Below are 17,636 nucleotides of genomic sequence, written 5' to 3' on the forward strand. Positions count from 1 at the left end.
GCCTGAGGGCTGCATCTTCTGGGTGTACCATGCTGTTGCACCTGTTTCTAGCCTTCTGAGTGTTGATACAATCTTTTTATATTTTCTCATACTCTTTCTGATAAACAGTAGATTATATGCATTCCTCTTTGGAGGTAGGGAGAATTGACTGACATTGTGATGAGCCAGTTGGAGTCAGAGGTCTCTTCATCATTGTCCAATCCACCATTATTGTTAGATTTCCATAAATAGTCATGTCATGTAAATAAAATTATCTTTTCCTGTTCATCTAACTTGGAGTCAGGTGTGTGTGTGTCACAACGACCTCACCATCCTATACCATGCTGTGCCATGCCATGGTGTAATGTCCATGACAAGGACATTACAAGGAAGTTGCCGGCTCTAGCTGTGCTTCCCGGGAGTTACTGTAGGTGTGTGTCACCTACCCCTGCTTTAGGGGTCACCCAGTACCTCCAGCTCTGCTGCCTCCCCAGAGACTGAGAGCTGCTTTCCCAGCTGATAACCATGTGCTGGTCCCAGCTGCCTGGGGCAGGGGCTGTGCCAAGGAACAAACATCCCACTGCTTAGGGAGGATGAAAGTGGGACTGTGCCTCAGCACCAACTGAGCCACCCACATAAGCCCCAGGGCTACCTGCAGGGCCTGTGGAGAAATGTGCTGGGCTCTTACATGACCCTTTTGGCCCTGAACACAGCTGGGACCTTCTTGGGCTCCTGCCACACCGTGCTGGCAGCCAACAACAAGCAGATCCTGGTGTCACCCTCACAAGCAGCCTGGATCTCCTGCAAGGAGCCCAGCAGCCCAAAGCTGCTTCAGCTTCACCATGCAGTGGCAGTTTTCAGGTACAGCAGTGCCAGCAATCCCCTGCCCATGCTGGGAGGGGTAGGAGGGGAGAGTCCCCACTGGCACCCCTAATCCCTCATGGGACACAGAGGAACCCTGGCTGTGGGCACAGAACTGGCCCACGCCTCTGCTCCTGCCTCGGGACATGGAGGAGACGTGGGACATGGGATTGTGGGGATGTTTGTCTGGGAGAGTGTCACAGGCAGAATGGGAACCTCAGACAATGGTCATGAAAAAAGCCCTCCCACTGAATCACAAGGTTCAGAAAGAACTCTTGCATTCTAGAATCCTGCCCAGCAAAGAGTTTTGCCCTCGATTTTGTCAATGGATTAATTCTAAAGGATTATACAGGTGTAACAGAAACTTTGTACAATGCAATACTACGGGATTGAAGATGGAGAATCAGATATATTTCTATAAAACCAAAACATTTATTATGATAATTAGACAAAAAAATCTTAACAAGATTTTGTAAAAAATGATCTGAAGTTTCCCTCAGTTTTGCCTCATGACCATCGCAAGAAGACTCCGAGGACCCCCCACCCGGGTTGGCTTTGGACAGGAGTTTTCTGGCCTGGTCAAGGTGAATGCTTGCCAAGTGATTGTGTGCAGGTGTGTCATGCTCACTGGACTGTGCTGTCATGGTACCAAATGAAAACTGCATGCCTTGCACCTCTGCACCTGCCTCTTGGAGCACCTCACAATGGTCCATAACTCTTCCCACCTCTTGGCCAGAAGCCATTCTCTTTGGAAAAGGACTATAAAAAAGTGACCCTCTAGGGAAGCTTTTGGGATCCCCCCACGGATGAAGACTCGTCCATTGGCTGGACCACAAGGATGTCCGTCTCATGTGTTGGTAGCTATTCCCTCATCCTCCTCTTTTTTTCTCTATACGTTGTTTTCTATATCTCTCCTGTCTAGCGCAACTGAGTTGTTAGCGTCCAATAAAAATGCATTGCTGTGAGTAAACTGATTTATCCCCTGCTGTGTCTTTTGCACCCCTGAGATTAAACAAAGCATCATGACCCCTGGCTGTGTTGGCAGATTGTGACAGATTTACTAGAGATTAGAAGCTGTAACGATTTCTGCAGTATGATGCACTGTTTTGAAGCACTATTCAAGATACTAAGGCTAGCAAAACCAATTACATAAGTACAGCCTGAAGTAACTTACCCATACTAGTAATCGTGGGCAACTCTCTCTGGCTCAGCCTCAAGCAGGGGGTATCCCTGTGCAAGGGAGGAACCTCCACAGACACTCAGGCAAGGAGGGTGTTAGAAGACCCTGTCCTTAGAAATGGGAGCAGGCTTTTACAGTATAATGCGATTGACTGTCAGCCAGATGTCAGCTGTGTCAGCTCACCAGCTTTAGATACATTATCCATAGGATCACTTGCTGGTTCCTTTAGCTGGCTCTTTACCAGTTCTATCACATGTTCACATCACTATTCAGGATGTTTAAGTTTGGGGACTGAAGAGTCAGACTCATTTCAGCATTATTCAACACCAAAAACCAAAAGCAGCATGACACCCCTTTCTCCATTCACCACTGGTAGATTTGCAAATAGGGAATTGTACAAGTTATTCTGCCCCCAGTGCAGGGGACTGGAGTGTCCCTCTCTCTGTCCAAGGGATATACTGCCTTTCCGTCCAGGAGAGCTGTATGTGTGTGAGTACAACAGGAAAGGCAGTGGAGCTCCCTCCTTACTTTCCCTCCCACAGCAGGATGGTACAGCCTTCAAATGCAACACTGGCAGAGAAAGAAGGAAAAGGAAGCAAAGTGGCCAGCCCTGGGCAGAAGAAGATTCGATTGAGTCGAGGGCTTGCAGTCCTGTGGCTCAGCTGCTCCCCACAGAGGCCTTCTGAGGAGAAACGCTCTCTCCTCTGCTGCCTGAGAGGCAGGGCAGAGCCAAGAGCCAAGCAAGAAGCAAACCCTTGCCTGCTGCTATTACATACGAAGGCGTGGGTAAGGAGATGCTGCTCCCTTTAGCAATACTCCACAAGAGCCAGCCACCACTGGGACTTGTCCCCTCCCCGCCCCCCTAGCCCTCCAGCCCAATCCGAGAAGAAACATGGAGGAGAAAGGATTTCCTCCTTTGGCTTGGCTTGGGGGAAAGAAGACACCAAAGAAGAATAAGAGTAGACAGCTGGACAGATTTATTAAGAACTGAACTGATTTATCCCCTTAAATGTGCTCCACTGCTTGCCCCCGGTGCCAGCAGGGAGGGGGCCATGGTACCAGACCAGGACCTGCTTCTTGGGCTCAGATTGTCACTGTCCAGGGAGCCGGGTCTCCCCTGGGGATTGTATCTGCCACAGGCCCTCCTGGGCCAGAGCCTGTCACTATGTGCAGTGTCACCCCAGGACAGCTACAGCATCCATGTGCCTGAGTGCACCACGCCAATATCCTCACACACACATTCACCCACACCCTTTTGTTCCCTGCAGGACAACTCCCCACCTTACCCAGCCCAAGGACTGCAGGAGAGAGGTCTCCTGTGCCCCTGGACAAGGTACCAGCTGCAGTTTGGGATAGCTGGGGAGACCGCAGGCTATCAGAGCCCTGAGCAATGGGGAAGGAGAGGCACAGGCTCCAGCAGCAACTCCTTAGCCCACCGCGCTCTGATGAGATATCCCCCGCACCTCTGGTCCCTCCCTTGTGCTCAGCATCAGCGGCTGCAAGCCCCCTGAGGTCAAGGGCATGTAGTGGAGGTAGGGAAGGAAAACAGCAATGTGAGTACTAGCCCAGAGCAGGAGGGGAGGGTCCCTGCCTGCCATCTGCAGCTCCCCCAGCCCGTGTGCAGCCGGTGCCCTGCCCAGTCGCACGAGGCTCAAGGGTGTGTGGGGCTCTGTGGGAGCTGCGTGGGTGCCGGTGCCTGGCCAGCCCGGCGCTCCAGGGCCAGCTGCATGCTCCAGATGCTGAGGGGCCGCATGTAGGCCAGCGAGCGATACACCTTCTTCTCCCGGTAGGCCTCGGGTGTCTGGAAAGCCATGCCCAGCCGTTCCCAAACCGTCCGGTAGCAGCCCTCCGCCGTACGGAAGCCTTCCTCCACCATGCCCTGCAGGACAGGGAACAGGGCCATTGTTAGATCCCAGAAACCTGGGCGTTTTGAGCTTTATATGCTGTCTGGCATTGACCCCCCGCAGAACACTGCTTTTCACCTGAGGCCTTGGAGACGGTTTCTCGATATGAGTGATGAAGTTAGTAGTGTGTAGTTAAATAGAAGTGTGTGCTTGCACACACTGATGGGCTTTAAGTTTGAGGGTTTTATAGCATAGTAATAGGTATGGGATAAGATGGAAGATTTTGGGTGTTGTCTTTTTTTGGTGTTCATCTTCCTTCTTCTTCATGAGTTTCAGGTAGTAGTTTCTGTCTGGTCAGTCAGTGTCACATTAGGGGCCATGGGAATTTAGTTATTGGGTTAAAAAGAGAATTAACACCTGTATTATTTTTCCATTGGACTGTTTAGCTTTAAGAGACCTTGTAGCAGCTGGATCTTCCTCCATTTTCCTCGCTTCTAGCAGGTAGCTAGAAGTGCTGTTGACCGTCTGTACTTTCTGAGAAGATTTAATAAACAACCAAGCCCAAACACGAGAAAAAACGTTTCCGTCGTGTATTTGTTAATCGTGGCTCTGAGTAAAGGCAGAAGAGACTGAGGCAAACCACTCATTAAGTGGTGTTACAGACCATCAGCTGGTCCATACCCAAGGAGCACACGCTGGGGAGTGCAGCAGCAGCATCCCACTCACCTCCTGGATCATGGTGGCAGCCAGGGAATAGACCACGCCGATCCACACCTCGTTGGACTGGACGCTGGAGGTGTCGGGCACACCTTCGGGTCTCATGCCATTCACAGCCCCCATGGTGCCGTCTGCGAAGCTCAGCACGTTCTTCTCAAAGATGGTCTTGAGTGCGCTGAGGATGTGACTCTTGGGGAAAACCTGGGTGGACAGAGATGGGTTTGGTGCTCATGTGGACCCCTCAGACAGGGTCTGGAGTGGGAATAAAATTTTCCATGAGGAAAAGGGCAACAATGCTCGCTGGGTCAACAGCAAAAAATTCCTACCTCAGAAAAGTAACAGGAGGCAGTGAAACGTCTCTTTCCCAAAAAGGATTAAAAAAGCCCCAAAGTACTTAACAGAGAGGCGCTGAACCACGTTCCTCAAGAGGACATTGACTAGTTGATGAGCTGTCAATCTCCAAAAACAGCTTCTCACCCACAGTCACTGGCCAACACCTTCCACATTGCTTGGGGGTTTGCTTTGGGGACCTGGCCAACCAAAACATCCTCATCTGCTTTATGGTTGTCACTTGCAGGAGACAAGAGCCATGAGGCTCATGAGCACAGTGCAGGGACGTGCCAGACACTTTCTCTCAGTCTGGTAACACCAGAGTCAGGGGAAGCAGAGGCTGGGATGACACCAGGCAGGATCTTGCCAAGGAAGGCTGGGCAACCCAACCAGACAGCTTGGGCAGACTCAAAGCAAAAGCTGCAAATCCCTTCTCTCTATGCTCAAGCCAAGTGTCCCTGCAGACATTTTTCCCAGTGTGCCTTATCTGGAGATAAGCCCAGGGGATGCTGTGGCAATCAGTGAGGGGCTGCTGTGCCCATCTCTGGCAGAAGCTTTTGGACACACTTTCTTCAGGACTGGATCACAGGCTGCTCTTACATCGCATTTCTGACTTGTTCACTGCTGACTTGTGCACACAGCAAAGCCACGTTAATGAGGTTATGGACACGAGTGAGGCCAGCCAGGCAATGGATCAAAATACATGGAAAAAATCCATTAAATATCCTAGAAACAGGGGACAGGAATTCACCAGTCTCACTTCCAGTCAGCTCAGAGCTCACCAGAGAGCAGGAAGAAGTGTTACCTTCAGCAGCAGGAATCTGAGGCTGGGAACGGCAGGCCAGATTCTGGACTCCACCACATTTACTGTTTCCTCCCCAAAAGGAACTGCAGGAGGCATTTGTTGCAGGAGGGCCTGATCCTGCCTGGAGCCCCAGGCACAGCCCCAAACCCACTCTGGCTTAAACGCGGGAAGGAACAACGAGGTAAAGTCACCTGAAGCTCCCTTCTGCTTTCCCAACAGTCAATGAAGTGGTTTGTCACTCTCTCACAGACAAAGCCACTCCCTGCTTCACTCAGCTGAGGCCTTTGCCTGTCCATGTCCACCAGAAAGCTTTGCTGTGACAACTGCCCACAGTTTATTTATTTGGAGTATAAATGATCTAATGGTTCTCCACTGCCCCTCTCTCTTTCAGGCATTACAGCACCAGCAGCTGCTCTGAGCATCCCACCAGACATGAGGAGTCCGCAGCCATTTCTCCTCTTGCAATTGAAAAGCCACAGTCTTCAGGACTTGGAATAAGCTTTAGTTCCCTCTGATATTAATTCCGGACTTTTTAGGGCAGTATTCTACCATTTTTAAACAATAGTATCTTGCCCAGAGCAAATCCCGCTGGGGCCAAAGCTAGCTGCAGTTACACCTCCCTGCTGAATGTCTCGCTGTGAGGTTTTGGTTTAAGATAGATTCTGCTGCATCCATCCAACAGCCTCCACTAGTGCATGCAGATTGAGAGAGCAGGCAGGCGCCTGCTGGCCCTAAAGTGTAACCCCCAACACGTGCCAGTCCTGCTGCTGCTTCCCTCCTGCCCCAGGTCCCACCTCACCGCAGCCACACCAGGCAGCCCCTTCCCTTACCTCAAACTCCCCTTGGTCCAGACCACAAGCTCCGAGAAACCACTGCCCAGCACACTGGTCTGACATGATGCTGCTGGATGTGTCACTTCCACTGCTATCATAGTTGTAGTATTTTCCTGGAAAAGGCAGGGAACAGTTTAAAAGCAATAGATTAGGATACTGGCTCATGTGAGCTGTCCCTACACATCTCCCCTGTGCAGCAGGAGCACAGATGCTTTTCACACAAGACTCTTGCTTCTTTCCCACACCTTCCCCTCCTAGACACCTGCTTCTTCCCCTCCATTTAGAGGGGCAGCATCTCCCTTCCTTCCCCCCATCTTGCAGGGACAGTATTGCCCCTTCCTTCCCCCATTCGCCACAAGGCTCCATGATCCAAGGAGGAGCCACTCCCTCCCAAAAGGGGCGCATGACCTGCTGAACACTGTTCCCCACTGCTGAGCACCCACCATTCCAGAGCATCCTCTCAAAAGCCTCCTTGCCCTTGTTCAGGATGTCGAGGTACTTCTGCTGGATCTCAGTATCCCCAAGCACCTCTGCCATCTTGCACATCATGCAGACAGCAGCCAGCCACAGTCCACCGCAGTAGGCACTGCCAGAGCAGAACAAGAGAAACATCAGGAATGTGGGACGCCTCAAGGGTTCCATGACAAATGGGATACAAGGCCCCAACTCTGAGCTATGTGCCTACCCCACAGCCCCCATCTCCAACCGCCATCTGCCTCGCTTGCTCACCTGGCTCCGTGCACCACCCATGCATCATACGTCTGGTCAGCAAAGCCACTGTTTTCAATGAGCCCATCGTTATCTGTGTCAAACTTCAGCTCTGACTCCATCACAGCCTGTGGGAGAGGCAGGAGATGGTCACACAGTCCTCACATCCTAGAAGCCCCTCACACTCTGCTCAGGAGCATCTATCCTCTCAGGAAGCTGCTTGGTTCCTGAGGGAAGTGGGAAAGGGTAAGTGCCCTGTGATCTGATCTCCCAGTACCTGGCACACTGGCCACATGTCCTGCAGGTACAGGGAGTCACGTGTCAGGTAGTAGTCACGGTACACCTGCAGCACAAACTTCAGGTTGAGGTCCTTCCAGTCAGCAGTGTCGTGCATCAGGTAGGCATTGACACGCTGCCATGGCTCATCATCTAAACCAGGACAGACCACATGGAGCAGGGCAGAAAGTAACAAACATCCCTCCTCCTACACAGGAGCAAGGGGTGCTGTGATCAAACAGCACTGAAATAATATGTTGTACCCTGTGCCATCTCTAGCGAGAACAGCCTTCCTGCTACTTCCCTCCGTCTCCCTTGTAAAAGCTTCATGCAGCACGGTCTTCATCACCACCCCACACCATCCAGCTTTCCATTCCCAGAAAATATAGAATCACAGAATCATTTAAGTTGGAAAAGACCTCTCAGCACTGCTAAGTCCACCACTGAACCACATCCCTAAGTGCCACATCCACACTTCTCTTAAATACACCAGGGATGCAACTTCCCAGGCAGCCAGTTCCAATGCTTGACAATAAAAAACAGTATATTTTATGCACCATACCCATTTCAAACGGCTTGACCTCCCATCTTCTCCCCCATAGGCCATATAGACCTCTCACCTGGGTCTCCAATGTCATGTGGCACCACATTCTTCATCTTCACCTGGGATGTCTGACCACACATCAGGTACTGCCGGGGCTGGACATCCTCGTTCACAACAGCAGCAGCTGCAGAGGACACGAAGCAGGACATGTAAGAAAGGCAGCAGAAACTGCTGCAGAAAGATCCAAGCATAAGCACAGGCAGGCCCACCAGCACCAGCATGCAAGGCTGCCCTTTGGAGCTCCAAGATCACAGCCCTCTGCAAAGGGCTGAGGAGACAGGCTGCTCACCATCGGCCTTTGCTGGGCTGTGCTCCATACCCCTACCCAGGCCACCACCAAGAAGCCACCAAACCCAGCCAGAGGACTGGGAGTCTGCAAACAGCTCCATGTCTGCTCTGCAAGGGGCACAGACTGAGATGGGAAGACCAAGGGCTCCCCCAGGGCAGGCAGAGCCAGCCCTGTGGATGCTGTGCATCCCCAGCATGGCAGGAAGGCACCCCCAGTGCTGGGCACAGAGATGCTGAGGCAGCAACACTGCAGGGCTGCAAGTCCTGGGCACAGCAGAGCGGCTGGAGGGGGATGCTGCCTCCATGGCACACATCTCTACAGCAGCAGCTCTCTCAAACCCTTCCATCTCTTCCTGAGGGGCAGCCCTGAGCAGGCACCAAGGCAGGGCCTCTGGGGACACTCACCAATGTCATACTGCAGGCTGATCTGCAGCTTGGGCCACAGCATGATGAGAGCAAAGGAGGCGTAGAAATGGACATCGTAGGTGTTGTACATGCGGTACTCCTGGCCTAGCAGGACAGGGCAGATGGTGAGGGAAAGGAGACTGCCATGGGGACGGGAAAAGGGGGAAAGGTCCTCCCTCCACATGGCCCAGGACAGGGGCATCTTTCCCAGCACAGGCAGAGGCTACCATTCAAAGACTGTTTCATTCTGTACATAGAGCATCAGGCATCTGGGGAACACTTCATGCCAGATCCTTCAGGGCTCCAAGGGGTTTTCCTGGCAATAGAACTGCTCCCTACACACTGGAGTGTGAAAAACATCCCCACAGCAGGTTAAAACCACGTAACTACACTCGTGGGAGGGGCTGAGTTGGGCGAATCCCTCACATCCTTGTGAGTTACCTTCCAAATAAGCAAACCTTCCGTACTCCCGCAGGACAGGGAGGAGGTGGGAGAGTCCCGCCCCCGCCGGCCCCTGCAGGTCCTCGGCACAGCAACCAGGGGGCACCTCCATCCAGATGGTGCCCCCATCCGTCATGAAGTAGAGCTCATTGAAGAGGGCTGACTTGTACCAGGACGGCAGCTGGCTGCGGGAAAGAGGGAAAGTCACCCTCAGAGGCCGAGGTGGGGATGCTCCTGCGGCAGCCAACCCCAGGAGGCCCCTGGGAAGGATGCTCTCATCTGCCCTACCTGTTCTCCAGGATAGGATTCTGCCAGGCTTCGATCTTCCTCTCCCACTCCTCATAGTGTGTCAGGGCATAATGGGACAGGGCAGGAGCAGCATCGCCTTCGCTGCCAAAAAACCGGGTGTACCGCCTGCCAAGTGAGGGTTTGGTGAGCACCCTGTGGGCTCCACCTGGGAAACCCACATGGACACTACAGACTACAATGAACAGCAGAACTCAACTGCTAGTGCAGGTGAATGGGGGAGCAGTGCCTGGGAACAGGTTCCCTCCCTGAGCTGGCAGGGCCACACCACAAGGAGTGGGTGGCTAAAGGTCCCCACGTGGTACGTAAGTCAGGAAAGAGGGAAGAGGGGGCTTTGGGGGCATAAGCCAAACATCACTGGACACAACCCACCTACCTGACATGCAGCTTCTCCTTGGAACCAAAGTGAACACAGGGCATGTCCCAAGCCAGGGCCAACTCCAGTGTCTTGTGCCCATGGGCAGGCACCCTGCAGCTGGCACACACTGCTGCTGCTGTTACCTCCCCCTTCTCTGTCGGCTTGCTTTTACCTGCCAGGAAAATTTAAGAGATTCTTAAGCAACCAAGGAAGACCAAAGGGAGGGTAACTGAAGTTCACACACCTTGAGGGAGATGAAGGTGGGCCCCTTTGAGACCAAAGCCCTTGTACAACCCGGAAGGTACAGCCCAGGGCTTTAAGGGATGATGCTGCACCAGGAAAAAAATACCTTCCTTGAGAGGAGTGGTTAAAAGGACTCAGTCATCCAAGAACAGGAACAAATCAGGCAGGAAAAGCCACCAGGCATGAATGGAAGCTACAGTGTATCCCATGACTCTGTATCTGCACACTGCACTCAGAGACACTGTGACTTTCTAGGGACAGTCATTGTTTCCAGCTTTTTGCAGGGCGTTTGAGCCATGCTGGTATTTAAGAAAAGCCCTGAGGTGGCTGGATAATTATATGCTGGTTCTGACATGTGTACAAAGTAAACTCATTAGAGCAACATAAGCACAGATCCTGACTATGATAATGTCTGGAATGCATGAAGGAAAACCACATCCCAATAGCCGGGAGAGTGCATCTAGGCAGGAAGCTTGCTTTTCTGGAAAAAATTACATAGCAAACACTTCATTTACATAATTTAAGCCTCAAGAAATCTTGTAAAGACTCAACATCACTAGTTTGTCAGCACCATCCTTATTTAAAAACTGATAGACAGTACGGAAGTGGTCACCTATTATGGCAATAGGCGGTGAGCAGCAAAGGCTGGAGATGCCACCCAACTTCAAGGCTCCTCCCATGGGAGGGACCAGACACCTGAGGATGGATGCAGAATTATCAAAGGAATACCAGAGATGTTCAGAGAACTGTTACAGTAGGAAGAGGACAGCAAGTGACGGCAGCACTAAACCCCAAGCACTGTTAAAGGCTGGCAGGAAAAAATCTGCCGTGACACAGCTCATGTATCTGGAAACAGGGACTGAGGGAAGGTGGTAGGCAGCATACCGGCACCTAAGCAGAAATCTCAATTCAGAATGCAACCACACAGAGAATAATGAGATACTGGCATGTAAAACCAATACCCAAGGACAGTCTGAAAGTGATATGAACAGTTTTGGAGAACCACAGCAAGGACAAGCAATGGGAAGTTTGGATATAGCCTACATTGGGGAATAAGCCACAGCATCCTAGAGGGATTTTAACTAGTCAAAGAGGCTGAAGGAAAGAACTCTGCCCTGGCTTGGGTGCCCAGAATCAGAATGGACACCCATTTCCCCTGCTCCCTCTCCACCCATCCCACAGAGGATGGAGGCACTCACCAGTGGGTGAATCCAGCCTGCCATCCTGCAGGAGGTCCTGCCACACCTCTCTACCCAATCCCGTGGGATTGAATGCCGTGACATGGGTGACTCCTGTGCCAGCCTGGGGAAGGGAAGAGCACCATCAGGGAGGGGCTGCTACTTTGGAGAAGATTAATGCTTTCCACTCCCCAATACCACCATCAGGACATCACACTCATTTCCCATGTGCTGCCCAGCAACTCGAGCTCAAAACTCATTGCCTCAGCTACTCTCCTGACACCATCCCCCAAGAGGGTGCCCTCAGAGAAGTCATGTCCCCACTCCTGGCGTCAGGCAAGCGCTGCGAACCCGTGCCAACCCCAACGCGTTGCACGCCCATCCTTTACCAGCTGCCTGCAGGCAGCTCTCTCACATCCAGCAGGGCTCTCCAGCAGAAGCCACAGCAGCAGGGCCAGCCCTTTACCTTCTCCCGGGCAGAGATGGCCAGGGTGAAGGGGTTCACGGCCGGGCAGTGGTGCAGCAGGACTCCAGCAACCCGCTCGCCATCCTTCTGGAAGGTGAAGGGCTCGTTCCAGTGCCCGCCTCTCCTGTCCTCCTTCGCTCCCGTGCCGTTCTGCAGGCTGAACATGATGGACACTTCCACGTCTTCATCCCTGCCGTTCTCCACCTCCCAGACGAATACTGCCACTGGCAGGCTGGAGTCCTGACACAGACACACAACGCTGTCTACAAGGCTGCTGCTCCACTGGCAGCTGCCCCAGCATCATTTCCCCCGCTGCCGGGGCCACCACGCAGGATGCAGCAGGAGCAAGAGCACTGGGAATAATAACTTGGAGTCTGCTGCCAAGCTGAGGAGCAGCAGCAGGAGCAGAGGAATTCGGGAGGCAGGCAAGACAAAGTTGAAAAGAGAAGCCCTGGGCTGGCAAACACCACGCCGGGCAGCAGAGAGACGGAAAGCGGCGTTTAGGGCTCAGCCGGGTGTCTCATCACTCATCTGCTCGGCAGGTTGATACAGGCTCACGTGCTGTGCCGGGGTAAGAGGAAGGTCAGACGTGTCAGCGGCACCGCTGCCACCCTCGCCTGGGGCTGGCAGCCAGCACGGGCACTGCGGCACTGCTGAGCCATCCCTTGCTGCAATTCCCTGCTCCTGCATGGCTGCGGGGATTCCCCTGCCTTGGACCACTGCTGAGTGCAGACAGGGGGAAATGCTGGGAAACCCGGCTTACAAGCAACTCTGCCCTCGGGGATGCTGTCACTGCCTTACCTTGTAGTCATGGGGGATGACAGGAGACACCTGCCGGCAAGTGAGCACCACCTTCTGCCCCGGCAGCTCGTAGACCAGCCAGGCACGGGGGTACAGGGCGTGGTAAAAGGCGTAGTGGCCGCAGTAGCCCCAGTTCCAGCCCTGCAGGCTGCTGGGTTTCTCCACGGACAAGACCTGCTGGTAAATCGTCTGCCCCTTGCACCGCAGGCACACCGTGAACTGTGGAGGAGAGGAGCAGGTGCAGGGGATGAGATGAGCCCCGGGGCAGATGTCCCAACCAGCCAGGCTGCCGCAGTGACACTCACTCCCCATCAGACCCTACCTGATTGGCGATGACGGTTTCATAGCTGTAAAGACCAGGGTTCAGCTGCCAGCGGCAGAACTCTCCCCGCCAGCCACGGGTGATGGTGCCTCCCCCGATCCCGCCGAGTGGACACCCTGACAAAGACACCCACAGTTAGCACCCCCATTCTCCCCTCCAGTGGCTCCTAACTCAGGAACTCTCGCCATGTATCTCTACAAGGGAGAGCCACTCAGCATTGCTCACATCACAAAAGCTCCTTGACTCACTTGTTCCATCAAGCACCTTGATGGCCCTGATTCACAATCCCTGCCCACCCCAGTGCCCAAAGTGGAGGCTGACCATAGATCTGCTGCAGAGGAACAGCACACAAGAGGTCAATGAAGGCAGATTTCTTCTCTATACGGGTCTTTTTGATCCACCACCTGAAGTATCTGTAAGGGAAAGAGAAGTATTGAAGAAGTCAGGAGCAGGCAACACCATGCCCAGTGTCACTGGGCAGGATGAGCATGGGTTGAGCTTTTCCTCCTTACAGAGATAACCTATGTAACCTAGGTCCCAGTGCCCATGGCACAAGGGGTGATAAAGCTCTATCACCCATCTGGAGCATGCAGCAGTCAGCAAGCACAAGCAGGCAGACTTCAGGCAGCTCAGGACTGTCTGCAAGGGCAACTCAAGAGCAGAACTCCCAGCTCATGTAGCATAGGAGGCTTTCCCAGTCATTCATGGAGAAGTGTGAATGCACACAAGGACCACCACCACCTCCATCCTGGCACACAGGGTCCTGCTAAGGAAGGCCTGCAAGCAGAGGTGCAACACAGAGGAGACACACACTGCTCCAGGGACACGAGCCTTGCTCTTCAACCTCCACACCCCCATTGCCACACACTACCACATCGCTGTGCCACATCATTAGGGGCAGAGGGCACAAGGCAGCCTTGCCCTGGAAGTGGTGATGGTTGCTGTCTGCAGCTGGCAGAATCCTGGGGACTTGCCTCTGCCCACATACCAGCTATGCAGACCACATTGCCCATCAGATAATTTCTCACCCAAAGGTTTGGGAATCAAGACACCCAAACAAGGGTACATCTGTGGCTGGGTGTGCCAGCAACACTCCAGGCAAGAGGAGCAGGGCTGGGCTCCGAGTGAGTGCTTGTAAAGTAGTGTCTTTGGCTAATAAACTGCCCCAAGTTAAGCCTTCTATACAGAGACAATTAGCACACGGAAACCGGCTACCACACCAGAAGCTGGAGAACCTTGCCTAGGTCAGGCAAGACCCAGCTGGCAGCTCCATGGCCCTGGGTGCCAGGTGGGCAGTGGGGGCGACAGCAGTCCCAACAGTGGGCAATGTCTTTGAGCTACCTGCAGACACCCATGCCATACTGCTGAGTAGAAAATCACCCCAAACAGGAGCACACAGCCTGTCCTACCTCTCGTTTCACAGGATGCAGAGCACAGGCAATGAGCAATAATCCCCGGGGACATGTACACCCAGGAGCAAGGGGGAGAGGCTCTTCCATGATACCTCTACTACTATGCTTCCCAAACACAAACAACCCACACTTGACTTTTTGGCTACTTACTGAGCATTCACCTTTATTCATTAATATCTAAGGTCCCAAACCCCTGCTCAGCATGAGATTTCCTGGATTGCAGTCTCACAGGACCTAACTGCAGCCTGCTCTGCACTCCTACAGACCCAGCTTTGTGTTTGACTGTCTATGGATGTTTTGCTCACAGAGGTTCAGGGCATGATGATGAGAACGAGCCTGTCCTGCTTGACTGCCCTGAGCCAGGGCCTGCCAGTATCTTCCAGCTATATCTGCTGCCACTGCTTTTCTCCAGCCGGGACAGCCCCGGACTTACCCTGCCAAGGCGAGGTTTTGGCAGTGCTCTCTCTCTCAAGGAAATGATTATTATTCTTTTTCAACCTAGCATCAGGGAACCAGTCCAGCTGCTTCCCCAGCAGGCTTCTGGCAACAGGAAATAAAGTGTCCAGGCAGAGTGGCTGCAGCACGGCCTAGCAGGGCATCCTGACTCCCCAGAAAGGAGGCAGGAGAGAGATTTCAGGAAGCAGTTTTTACAGGAGAACACAGTAGAAGTTTGGGATTTACTGCCACTGCAAAAGTAATTTTCTCATCTCAATAGCAAACTCTTCTTGTGCCAGCTTCTCCCAAAATCACACAAGTCAAGAAGAGAAGCCCAGGTCAATGCCCAATTGCTGCCTATTAAGAACTCTGATAGGGCTGAAGAATAATCAGGAGAAAGACTTTGTGTTCTGTAGCACCAAAAGCCGTGTCGGGGCTGGAGGGCATTTCTTCCCCTTCAAATTGGGAGTGGAATTAAAATCTGTCTGAACATTACCCAGCTGATCTGGATTCATGCCGTGACCCTGCTCAAGACACATGAACCACCTCTATGGAAACCTACTTGCACCTCTTCTCCTGCCTTGCCAGTCTCAGCTGAGTCCTCTGCACAATCCTTTTTTTCCAGACATGCATGCCCCCCACAGTTACCCCTATGAGCCCTGATTAACAAAAAGTCCTGCCCCAGGGCCGTCAACACCCCCAGCCATATCACCCACACCTAGGACTGGTGCTGCAGAAGAGAGCACCCATCATCACGTTTAATCTGACACAATGTCAACCCAGGATGTGGTGGATCCTCTGCCAGTCCTGGACCTCCTGAGCCCGAGATGTGCAGTGACCCCGAGGTGCTCCCAGTGGCTACAAGCACCTGCACCAGGTGACTTGGCACTTGATGCACCAAGCCATGCCAAGTTCTGAGAACATCTCTGGCACAGGGGCCACTCAGCATGGGTCATTCAGGAAAGGGCAGGCCAATCTGCAGGGCTTCACTGATCCCTGCACCGTGACACAGAACTGAGCTACAGGTTCCTCTTGCAGCACCATGCCTGAATGGGCTGTCCTTTCAGCCAGCAATGTTTGCCTTGGGTTTTAAATCAAACCCACACAGGTATTTCTCGTCACCCTAGCACTTCGTCTCCTCTGCTCTTGAGGCTAGAATCTCCTTGCAAGCAAGCTCTTGCCATTGCAAAAGTATTTTGATGTAACAACCAAATTACCTCCAAAACTTGAACAGGAGAAGAGGGAGTAGTTTGACTTCAAACTTCTTGCTTTCAAAAACCTTTTCCAAGGACTGATAAAAGGCACTTCCAGACTTCAATGAGAACAAGGCTAGGATCACTTCTCCTCCCTGCTCACCCCACCAGAACTTCATGCTTTCCCACATGCTCAGCTCATCCCAATCTGCCACGGTGGCTTTTCCAGCAGCCTTTATCTCTGGTGCATGACCCACACTCTCCCTTCCCCAGTGCCCAGGCTCGCACCAGGTTGTCTCAGGTCAGACCAGTATGTCGTGCACCCCGAAGCAATCTAGAATCTGCCCTTTCATCCAGCTTTGCAGGAACCAGCTTGGCAAGCAGCAGCCTCCAAGGACACCAGCAGAATATGGAGGCAGGAGTCATAAACCCAGCACAAGGAAATAAGTAATGCCATCACTGGTCACAGCGTTCAGCCTGACGGGTGCACAAACACTGCCAGCACTCGGACTCCAGCATTAAAGGTTAAGACAACAGTCGCTTTCTACGCGTGCTCTCTGTCGTTACTTTCAGCTCATCCCAACGCAAAGCCGGGAGAGGTGCCCCCTTCCCAAACCTGCCACAGCACACAGCGTTCCAAACTCGTCCCAGATGGCCCCAGTTTAACCTCCGGCTGCCAGTATTGGGACGATGCCGAGGAGGATGCGGCAGCGATGAGTCCTGGGGGTGGGAGATGGGGGTCCCCATCCCGCAGCGATGCCCGCCGTCCTCCAACCTCCCCCCGTTTTGAGGAGCCCAGGCACCGGGTGTCACCCCTTTAGCACCAATTGCTCCCAGTGCCGGTGCCAGGAAGGCTGGAGGGTGCCGGCGGCTCCGGGCGGCAGGAGGGCGGCTCCCGCCAGCCTGAGGCCTTCCGTGATCTGCCAGACTCTGCCCCTCCATACACCGGGACACCGCCGGTGCACCTCCGGGGCGAGGCCCCCGCGGCTCCGAGCGGCTCCAGCACAACGCTGTGTCCCCCGCGGGACGCCCTCCCTCGTCCCGGTGTGTTCCCGGCCCTCTCCATCTCCCGCCGTACCGCAAGCCGAGGCCGACGTGCCGCAGGACATCGCGGACCGGCACGTCCCCCGCGCCGTAGGGCTGCCGCAGCTCCTCGAAGCTGTGTGCCAGGCAGACGCGCCAGCCGTCCGCCGCTACGCCGCGGCCCTGCGCTGCCCCCTCGTAGCGCCGCATCAACGGCCCCGCCGCCGCCACCTCCTCCTCCGCCGCCGCCATCACCGCCCCCCGCCCCGTGCGCGCCCTCTTCTTCACCGCCCCGCCCCGCCCCGCCCGCGCCCCCGGGGCACGGCAGAAACACAGACCCGCCCCGCCACCGGTCCCCGGGGGCGCCCGGCCGAGTGCAGCCGAGCGGATTCCGAGAGTAGCCGAGCGCTAAGCGAGCGTTGCTGAGGGGCATACGAGAGTTGCCGAGGGCTGCCCGATAGCTGCCGGGAGCTGACCGTGCGCCGGCCGAGGGTGCCCGAATTCTGCCCGAGTGTTGCCGAGTGTAACCCGAGTGTTGCCGAGTGTAACCCGAGTGTTGCCGAGTGTAACCCGACTATTACCGAGTGTTGCCGAGTGCAACCCGAGTGTTCCCGAGCGCTGCTCGAGC

General features: G+C 53.9%; 1 protein-coding gene across 2 annotated transcripts; it reads right to left on the reverse strand.

Moving 5' to 3' along the window:
• Positions 1–1,252: 1,252 nt before the first annotated feature.
• Positions 1,253–17,456, reverse strand: LOC106852685 (non-lysosomal glucosylceramidase). Of its 2 annotated transcripts, none has more exons than XM_088156505.1 (17): positions 17,347–17,456; positions 13,267–13,358; positions 12,946–13,061; positions 12,624–12,842; positions 11,823–12,062; positions 11,378–11,480; positions 9,954–10,107; positions 9,560–9,685; positions 9,272–9,456; positions 8,831–8,935; positions 8,154–8,261; positions 7,535–7,686; positions 7,279–7,385; positions 6,993–7,135; positions 6,547–6,662; positions 4,591–4,782; positions 1,253–3,899 (listed from the first exon to the last, which is right to left on the reverse strand). In XM_088156505.1, exons 1-17 carry the CDS (start codon positions 17,439–17,441, stop codon positions 3,672–3,674), a joined length of 2,481 nt encoding a protein of 826 aa, XP_088012631.1. In that variant the 5' UTR covers positions 17,442–17,456; the 3' UTR covers positions 1,253–3,671. The 2 variants fall into 2 exon arrangements, with proteins under 2 accessions (XP_088012631.1, XP_014730946.2); XM_014875460.2 differs by lacking the exon at positions 17,347–17,456 and adding an exon at positions 17,064–17,260.
• Positions 17,457–17,636: the final 180 nt, after the last annotated feature.

The sequence above is a fragment of the Sturnus vulgaris genome, chromosome Z, assembly GCF_052056855.1.
Source record: "Sturnus vulgaris isolate bStuVul1 chromosome Z, bStuVul1.hap1, whole genome shotgun sequence".
NCBI lineage: Eukaryota > Metazoa > Chordata > Aves > Passeriformes > Sturnidae > Sturnus > Sturnus vulgaris.

Excerpts from the sequence above, each read along its gene's own strand:
- LOC106852685 (XM_014875460.2), bottom strand. The coding sequence starts at position 17,260 with ATGGCGGCGGCGGAGGAGGAGGTGGCGGCGGCGGGGCCGTTGATGCGG. Across the intron at positions 11,481-11,822 it reads CCATCTCTGCCCGGGAGAAG|GCTGGCACAGGAGTCACCCA; the intron begins GTAAAGGGCTGG and ends TCCCTTCCCCAG. Across the intron at positions 9,457-9,559 it reads AATCCTATCCTGGAGAACAG|CCAGCTGCCGTCCTGGTACA; the intron begins GTAGGGCAGATG and ends TCTTTCCCGCAG.